This window comes from Lactuca virosa, chromosome 3 (assembly GCF_052849685.1).
Source record: "Lactuca virosa cultivar CGN04683 chromosome 3, Lactuca_virosa_CGN04683_v6, whole genome shotgun sequence".
Classification (NCBI taxonomy): Eukaryota; Viridiplantae; Streptophyta; class Magnoliopsida; order Asterales; family Asteraceae; genus Lactuca; species Lactuca virosa.
Genome location: NC_136428.1, coordinates 280,229,824 through 280,239,639, shown reverse-complemented (window position 1 = coordinate 280,239,639; position 9,816 = coordinate 280,229,824). Strand labels below are relative to the sequence as shown.

At 35.2% G+C, this 9,816-nt stretch overlaps 2 protein-coding genes across 2 annotated transcripts; one reads left to right on the top strand and one right to left on the bottom strand.

Moving 5' to 3' along the window:
- Positions 1-1,613: 1,613 nt before the first annotated feature.
- LOC145167230 (uncharacterized) lies at positions 1,614-3,322 on the bottom strand. The gene is made up of 2 exons (XM_079086360.1): positions 2,980-3,322; positions 1,614-2,898 (listed from the first exon to the last, which is right to left on the bottom strand). The coding sequence occupies exons 1-2, from the start codon at positions 3,043-3,045 to the stop codon at positions 1,804-1,806; spliced, it is 1,161 nt and encodes a 386-aa protein (XP_078942486.1). The 5' UTR covers positions 3,046-3,322; the 3' UTR covers positions 1,614-1,803.
- A 754-nt stretch (positions 3,323-4,076) lies between these two features.
- On the top strand, positions 4,077-4,661 carry LOC145164625 (uncharacterized). Its single transcript, XM_079083332.1, has one exon. It carries the CDS (start codon positions 4,077-4,079, stop codon positions 4,659-4,661), a length of 585 nt encoding a protein of 194 aa, XP_078939458.1.
- The last annotated feature ends 5,155 nt before the right edge of the window (positions 4,662-9,816 follow it).

Genomic DNA, 9,816 nt, shown 5'->3' with positions numbered 1-9,816 from the left:
ATGCCAAACCATGCTTCTATAGGTTAAAATCGATCTCAATTATATAATTGAAAACACATTGAATTTTTTAATAATCTATTAAATACATTTCAAAGATTAAAGATTGAAACAACAAAATGAGATAGCCTTGGCTAAATAGTGAAGTTGACCCTTAGTGATAATTCAATTCATAAGCACGTTCACTACTTTGTTTTATACAAAAGGAATGTGGTAATGAAAGGTGACAAGGTTTTACTCCAATTCTTTTGTCTTTTCATTATTGAACAAATATCATCACATACAATGGGAATATAGCTGGACCACCAATAATTTCTCTTTGGGCCGATCTACACTAAGTTCAATCATACTTTAACCCATCCGGATTATAGCCCGGTTTCCTAGTATAACATGTGGCCTTTTAGTTTGGTTTCTAGGTTTCCTAAAGAGTAAATTACACGAATGGTCCCTATGGTTTGGAGTAATTTGTACGTTTGGTCCCTAGCTTATTTTTTTAACTCGGAAGGTCCCTATTGTTTGTTTTTGTTGTGCGTTTGGTCCTTGTCTTACCTAAAAAGACTATTTTGCCCTTGATTTTTTAATTTATTCAAATAAACACACTCCAACCCTACTTCCACATCACCTTACCTTACCTTATCTATCCCACTTTATTTAAATCAATTAAAAAAATCAAGGGCAAAATAGTCTTTTTAGGTAAGACAGAGACCAAACATGCAACAAAAACAAACTGTAGGGACCTTCCGAGTTAAAAATTAAGTTAGGGACCAAATATACGAACTACCCCAAACCATAGGGACCATTCGTGTAATTTACTCTTTCCTAAATCTAAAACCCGATGTGTATAATAAAATCTAAGGTTTGGCTTTTATGTTTAACTTTGTTTTGTTTTGTTCAAATGTTTTATACTTATGCTAGGCATGTTGGATGGTATATCCACATCATATTAAAAGCCGTATCAAATAATATTAAAATCAGAAATCAGACAAAAAATTAGTTGTGTGGTGAGAAAAAAAAAAAGAAGAAGACTTCTTTGAGTCTTTCCTAAGTCCACCATCCATCACATAGAAAAAGTGCCCTTTTTCCATAAACCCATTTGGAAAATCCCACAAAGAACCCGTCTTTATTTATCATTATCTATACACATAGCTTTTAATCATCACCCACATACAAGTTGACTTGAAACAACATGCATACCACTAAAAATTCATCCAGAAAAATAAAATTTCCACAACTTGTAAGGTACAAGCCACACCAACACATTTTTGTTCAATATCATGTACCACCTCCACTGCATTGGTTACAACACCCGAAAGCATACGAGACACGTTACTATCCAAGTAACCTAATCCCGAGTTCGCCAATATTGTCCTACCCAAAAGTATCATATACGAAATAAATCAAGTACACAACAATTATCCAAAAAAACATTACCATTTCGACTACATAAGGTACAACACCTTAAAGCATATGAAACCTAAGTTTCAGATACATTAACAGATACACAACAGTCTGCTACATTACGACCAATGACATAAGAAACCGATATAATATCAATTGGAAATCTCAAATGCTAACAAACCCTTTATGAGCAAAAGAAATTAATGCTATTGAAATAATAATTCAATCTACAAATCAAATATTATATAACATCTCTGCGTTCTGGTGAAACAATACCAGAACGCCGTACAGGGGAAAAAAATATACAACTAAATCACCCCAAAAGGTTTAAAAAAAAGGTACTTAAAAAAAAAAAAACTCTATGTATCATTAAAACCCTTAAATCTAGAAAAAAAAATTACACTAATATTATCCTGAAACAGCTTCACGAACACAATTCCCAGGCAAAAGATACTTATACTTATCGGCATGATTCAATAGATAAGAAGGAAGATGAACACCCGAATAAGAATGAGGAATCCGACCCATTTTTGAGATAATATCCCTGAAAGTGTACTCCTCAGGAAGCATATCGAACAAGTCATCCCCATTGCAAATCACATTCTGAATTCTTCTCGGATCAAGAAAGTGCGAAAATCTCACTCGATCTGTATGGCTATACGCTTTCATCTTGAACACGAAATCGCTGATTTTTCTGAAGCAAAAGCTACAATGCCACCCTGAATCCGCTAACAAGTAGTCGGTTTGTCTGTAATGAACGTATCTCGTTTTCCCCTTTTGATATTGGTGAACGGAGGCCCTCCAGCTGTCATGATCGACGTTGAATTCGAAGGAATACAAGTAGTTGTTCAAGTTCAGATGAATCACCGGCGGAGGTCCGTCGCACCATCGCAAAAGATCGATGGTATGAGCACTCGGGATTTCATCGACATCCGACATTATCAACAAATCACCATCTTCAATCCCGGCGATTCTGAGAAGATGATCGAGTGCCACTCGTTGATAAGCTTCTTCGATAAACGGATTTTCCCCCTTTCTAAATCGTCCGCCGATTGTCCCGTAGGTTAATCTAGGTTCAATGAAATCGAATTTTTCTCGATTGATGGAGAAATAGTGGGGTTTCGGGATGCTTGTGAAGGTGGAATTCGTTTCGAGAAGAACAAATTGAGTGATGTAAGGGTGGAGTTCTTTCCATCTGATTGTAAGCATGTCGACCTCGTTGTTGAAGAGAACAGCGTCGTATACTTTCCGAGGGTAATCACGGACTTCCCAACCATGGAGTTTGCAGAGCGACGCCATTGAAATGTTTTCATGATAGTAATGAGGAATGTGAACGAAAGGTTTTGGGGGAGATTGCCATAAAGGTCTCAAAAAGTAAGTTACTTTTTGTCCATGGAAGTAAATACCCACGAAACCAATTGGTATCACTATAAATAATACAACAAGCGTCCGTAGATCCAGGGTTTGCATCATGCAACGAATTCGACCCATTCTGCTTACCTCCTGAAAATCCCAATTAACAAATCAATCAAAACCCCCAAAATCGAAACAAATTGAGATGAAATTGATGAAGATTAAACAAACCTGACTACAGACGTTGTCCCAATAGTCATCCGTCTTCTTTTTGGAAGATGAATAACCATCAGGCATGACGAGGGCTCAAATCAAACAATCGGAGGATTAGGAAATGCTGATTTGAGCCCTCTAAGAACATGAGGGCTAATTCTTTCTTCTCTTTTGTTGTAGAAATCAGCAGAATGTGTGTATATATAGTACGTATATTAGTAATAACGAAGTGAAGTGTCCTGAAAATCCGACCAAAATTTCAGGGGCTCGTGCTACGATAATGCTTTCAATTCGAGCCTCTAAATTATAGCCGTTTGCTCTAATCAATGGTTGTCTACTATAGAGAAAAATAGATACAGAATGTGTGTATATATAGTACGTATATTAGTATATGCTATATAGATACAGACTCTGTGTGGGCCAATAAAAATGAAAGATTAACCCGTCAAACACTCTTGTTTCTTTTTGGAGATTAAATAAAGGTAATTGAAGAAGAAAGATTTTTTTTTCCCTCATGGAGAAAGTGATATGATAGGGTATCTTCCAAAAAAAAGGTAGCTGAAAATTTCAATCTCCTATCTGATTTTCATTTGTATAAAATTGTTTGGTAAAATTTGGGGTATGTATGAATCGGTTTGAGTCGGTTTCGATATAAAACCAAACCCAAATCAATAACATGGGTTTCTAAATAATTGTTTTTCAAATAATTTAAAATTGAAGCGAACCCAAATCAAAGCTCATCGGTTTGGTTTCTTGGTTTAAACCTGAACCCAATCGGAATCTCTTGCAACCCTATTGAAAGATGATAAATCAATTTGTAGAGGTATGGATGATGGATGTTTTTTTTGGGCGATATGGGATGCATACCCCCTTATGTATTAACCATTGAACTAGGCATATGTTTTGGTTATATTTCACACAGTGGCAAAGAGGAAGGATCCACTTTAAGTAACCGAAATCAAGCATTTGGTATCTTAAAATATTTCAAGACATTAGATTTCGTGTTTTACTTACATTTGATGTATGAAATTTTACACCTCACGAACGTATTGTCAAAGCATCTTCAAAAAAAGGATTAAGATATTTTAGAAGCGGCTTCTTTGGTTAGAGAGACAATGGACGCATTGAAGTCTTTAAGAGACATGGGGTTTGCTAAACTTTTATCGAAGGTATTCTCTTTTTGTCAAAAACATGATATTAATATTGTGGAGATGACGGAAAATTATGTCACATCAAGAGGCCGTAAGACTAAAGTTACTAATCAATTTCATTTTGAAGTTGAAATTTTCAACACCGTCATGGATATGCAAATTATAGAATTCGGGGACCGATTTAGTGAACTTAGCACCCAATTACTAGAATACATGGGGGCTTTGAGTCCTTGTGATTCATTTGCTAAATTTGACAAAACAAAGTTGTTAAAATTGAGTGAGTTATACACAAAAGATTTTGATGATGCGGAGAGGATGCAACTTGATGGTGAACTTGAAATATATTCTCACGCTTTGCATAAAGATGACCGGTTCACTAGTTTGCAAGGAATTTCCGACCTTTCTCGTTTGATGGTGGAAACGGGGAAACATCGGTCTTATCCTATGGTTTATAGGTTGTTGAAGTTGGTTTTGGTTTTTACCCGTTGCAACCGCAACGGTCGAAAGATGTTTTTCAGCGATGAAGATTTTGAAGACGGATTTGCGTAACAAAATAGGTGATGATTTTTTGAACGATGCCATGATTTCTTATGTTGAAAAAGAAGCACTTATGAAAGTGAAGATCGAAGATGTAATGGATCGGTTTCAAAAAATGTGTACCCGTAGATGTCAAATTTAGATATTAAGATGTAATGGATCGATTTGATGTACTAGTACTTTTAAGTTTTTTTATGTTATTATATTCGGACGAAAAAAAATTGTGCTACTACTGTGACAACTTTCTGCGTCCGCCACTGATTTCACAGGAATACGTGATATATACATATAATTACAGAATAAACATATGTATAAGAAAACATTGGTAACAAGAATCGAACAGAAGATATATACGTGTCACATCTTTTTCTTAACTAATAAGAAGTAAGTTAAATATGTATTCTATTTAAAGAAAAAACAATGTCATATTATAGCTTCCCCTTCTTAGGTTCGACCATGAGGTGATATAACACTATAGGAGGTGGGTGAACACTACACCATAAGATGGTGTGATAAGGCTAGAGGGAGTGGGTGCGGCTGAGGCCGCACTCCCCTTACCACATAAGCACAAACACCGCCCCCTAGGTGCGGTAGAGGGTACAGTGCGACATTCCAAGGGAGCACTCCTTCAAACAACGTGATTGGTTCATTTTTCTTACCTCCCTCTGATTGGTCCCTTTTATTTATTAAAAAAAATAAAAAAAAATACCCAAGTGTGGCACCATTCCTTGGGTGTGGTATGAAACCACACTTTTGTGGTAATAGATGAGGTGACGCCTACGTGTCACTGCGGTTTCATGAGGGTGTGCGACACCACTCTCTCCAGCCTAAGTGGTAAGCCACGTCTTTTTTATTTTTGTTCTTTTATTTTAATGCTTATAACATTTCTTTTAATGCTTTTAACATTTATACAATACAATATACTATTGCTTCATATTTTTAAATAATAAATTTTTAGAAAACAATATTTTTATTTATCTATTTAATATTATAGATAAATATTAAATATTAAAGACATAAATTTAAAAATGCATTAAGAAAGTAAAATAAAATACTTTTAACCAAGTAATAACCATATCATGTTGTTCAATATATGGAACACAACTAAACAACACACATAACATTTAAGCATTTAAAATATATGTATTTATGTTTAATTTGAAAGTAACTATGCACTCACTTGTTAAAAGTGGATGAATGGTGATTTGGGCAGCGCTCCGCCTAACACCTTAGTTTTTCATTTGAAAAGACCTAGATATAGTTATCACTAAGTCTTAGTATTATATTCTTCGTGACTATAATAACGACGGTCTAGATTCCTTAATGATCCCAATGCATATTGATCTATAGCTGATAAGGAACAATCAGCTAAGATCATATCAGAGGTAGAGTCTATTTGGTATACAGATTATACTGTTTAGAAATCCTATTTTAAACATCTCACTAAACTAGCATAGAGATCATTTCCGTAAGTAGATCAATCAGTATTATGACTGGAATCATTGATAAATCTTATTTATAGATTCAAAATAACGACTATGAATATAAATATAAGTTACACTTGAAGTATAATAAGTGCAACTTAACTTACAAAAATTTTCAGAGAAAACTGAGAAAGTCGTCGGCAGAATCTCGACCCAAAAGCTTCTAATTTCCAGACTATCTGACACCTAGAGCTTTGCTAAACAATGATTCTCTGAAACCTCGAAGAAAGACCTCAAAATCGGGCCTTAGGAACCGAGAGATAATTCAGAGAAGGTGTGAGGAAGAAGTAAGGTTGAAACCTCAATTTATAGGGAATTTTTTTCCAGGCGTGTCGCGCCTATCCAAGGTGTGTTTCGCGCCTTTCTGCTACTTCGTTCCTATGTTTCACTGCCACATGTCGAAATTCGGGTGGGTCGCATCCCACCTTCTAAAAACAGTGTGTGTCGTGCAAGCGAATTTTTAATTATTTTGTAAAAATCACATCTTTCTCATACGAGCTCCGTTTTCGACGTTCTTTATAAGCACATGTAGCTATTGACGAGTACTACTAATTTGATTTAGACTCAGTCGGCTAATTCCCAATTTAGTTTTAATTATATATTTTTAAAGGGCTTAGATCGCTAAAACCCGAATAAAAATCATAACTCTTTCATACAAATTCCGTTCTCGACTGTCTTTATATCGACGGGTTCATATTTACGAGATCTTCAACTCTCGTTTACATTGTTTTGCCTAACAATCAACCAATTTTAATTTCGATTTTGGTGTCCACACTGTTGCGCTGAAACTTCAAAATATCATAACTTCCTCATATGAAGTCAAATTTGGACGTTCTCTATATGCACGGTCTCGCTTTTACGATTACTATGATTTTCATTTATATTACTTAGGATAATAAACAAAATATCTTCAATTCACTTTAACGACATGCTTTGTCGTATAGAGCTGAACGCGAAATTGCAAAGAAGCATAACTTCTTCATGCGAGGTCGGATTTAAGTGATCCTTATATCCACGAGATAGTAATTACGACTACTACATCTTTAGCTAAGATTATTTACTATATATTACATGTCTAGCCCGAATTCACGGGCATTACAATTACTTCCCCCTTAGGATAATTACGTCCCAAAATTATCAACAAAACAGGGATGGATGATGATCCTGCAAGTCACTTTTCCATCCTAAGCTATAACCATAACTCGCATGCCTTCCTCATAAAGCTTTTGGACTTCTTAGCTGCTGGTGGTGCTCAAACTTGCACCCGCTCTTCATTATATGTTGGACCTTCAATCCTAACCTTCGAATTTACAAACTCGATTTTCATCGGAGACTCATGCTCATTCTTAAACATTCTCAATCCATGATAAGGTCTTTACTTCGGCTACCGTAACAGACCGAAGGGTCATGCTCTAATGACCTTCAATCACATGATGCAATGGTTAGAATCAGGTCTCTATGAGTCAAACTCTAGCACAAAAGACACCTTGCATCATGCTCTAATATAGTTTATCCACATCATATGTAACCTCCCAAAAATTTCAACAATTTTAAACTTTTCAAAACGGTCCTTTTACTAATAAAATGTTTACAAAAATAGTGTTCTCGAAACATTATTTGAAAATCAGTGCCACCCAAGGTTAATGACATATAACCAGGATGTGTACGTTCACGCCTTCACCTTACCACGAATCTCTGAAACACCTGAAACCATAAACCAAAAACTATAAGCATGAAGCTTAGTGAGTTTCCCCTAAAGTACCAACACACAACATATAACATATACAACAAAACAACATACTATGGGTCCAATCAACCATCGGGTTGGAATACCCAAGTGTCACAACCAGGAATTCTGATACCTTGTAAAACACTTAACAAAGAATGACACTCTGGCTAAAACTAGAAAACATGTATGGTGTTTATTCAATGACAACAAAAATCCCATCAAATACCCTATACAAACTTTCAAATAGTCAACAAAAGTTGGAAACCCTAAAAATCCCGGTTCAAGTCCATTTTGGACTAGGATTTTCTTATTGGGCCTAATGGACCAATAAGCTTCCAATTTGACTATTTTGGGCTTAGAACTCTTAAATGGGCTCTAATTGGACCCACTTTCATTGATTTTAACATTTTGGGCCATAATGGGCCTAGAATGAAATAAAATACTCTTATTGGGCCATAACAAATTTAATTAGCCCTTTTGGGCCATAAAACTCGTACTTTGATTGTTTTGGGCCATGAACCATCTCCAAAGACCTATTGGGCCGAAAAATCATCAAAATGGGCCATAATATGGATTTAAGCACAAAAAGGCCCCAAATTCTTTCTTTCTTCTTCCTCTCTCGGCCCAACTACAAAAATGGGGGGGAAAGAGTTGACTTTTATATGCCACCTCATATTTGTCCATTGGAAACCCATGCACAAATCTCATACTTCCATGCATGTCAACTCAATTCACACTATCTTCTCTCCCCTCCTCTTAATTCGGCCGAAACACACACACACACCCCATCACCACTTCAAAGTTTCTTCAAAACTCACTCTAGAACTCCTTCACTTTTCCTCCAAAATTTCGAGATTTACAAGGGGCTACAAGAAGATCTTTTCCTAATATCACTAATCCTTGGTAAGTTGTTGTTTGATCCATACTTTAACTTCTTGATTACCTCAAAAATCTCCCTTAACTCATACAAAATTCGTGATCTTGCTTCTTAGAACACATCTAAGCCAAAGATCTTCCAAGAAGCTTACTAGGCCGAAAAATCTCACCAATTTCTTTCATTTCTTCTTCAAAACAGAGTTCCACAAGAAAAAGGTGAGTTCATACCCCTCTCTTTTCGTTTTTCACAAGTTTTATGGGGGAGAATACAAGTAAAATGTGTAGATCTATGTGTATGTGTATGCTATGTATGATTTCATGTATGTATGTGTGATTTTATGTGTTTATGTGGTAAATATGTAACAAAAAGGGAAGAAATCTCGAGATCTATGACACAAAAGAGGAAACAAACATGATCTAATATACTTTTATTGAACAAATCAAGAAAAGTTCCTAGCTTAAGTCATAATAAACAAAATGCAACATAAAACTCATTTTTGGGCTAAATTTGTCAAACAATTAAAAGTCGAGTTGAGAGTTACCATCCACGGTTTTCTTAAGGACTACAAGAGTCAAAACAGTAAAAATAAATGTTTTTATGAATATCATACTCTTTAAAGGGCTAGAAATGTAATTTGTAGCTTAATGGGCAAAAAAAAAAATTTCGGCCCATTGAGCCCAAAATTGCGAAAAACATAATTTTCAAGGGATTGAAATGATAAACTTCTCAAAACAGGGGGTAAAAAGGGTAAACAAAACCAATTCAGGGGTTAAAATGATTTATTTTCCAAACAATGATAAAAAATGTAAACCTTTTGGATTTTGGGCCAAAATTGTAAAAGTTGCGAAAGGTTTGGGTTTTAACTGAAAAATTCCTTACTGGAAGGGCTGAAACTGCCAAAGAGTAAATTTTGAACTAAAATCATCATTTAAACAAGTCTATGGGTAAAAAATGTCAAGAAAATGGTTTAAGGGCCTAAAATGTTTCTTTTTCAAAATAAGGGACTAAAATTGTTATTTTTATTAAAGAAGGGCTGAAAAGGTCAAACCAACATTTTGAACCAATTATTTTGTTTTT

Coding starts and splice junctions, on each gene's coding strand:
- LOC145167230 (XM_079086360.1), bottom strand. CDS start 3,045: ATGCCTGATGGTTATTCATCTTCCAAAAAGAAGACGGATGACTATTGG. Junction 2,899..2,979: donor GGGACAACGTCTGTAGTCAG/GTTTGTTTAATC, acceptor TGGGATTTTCAG/GAGGTAAGCAGAATGGGTCG.
- LOC145164625 (XM_079083332.1), top strand. CDS start 4,077: ATGGACGCATTGAAGTCTTTAAGAGACATGGGGTTTGCTAAACTTTTA.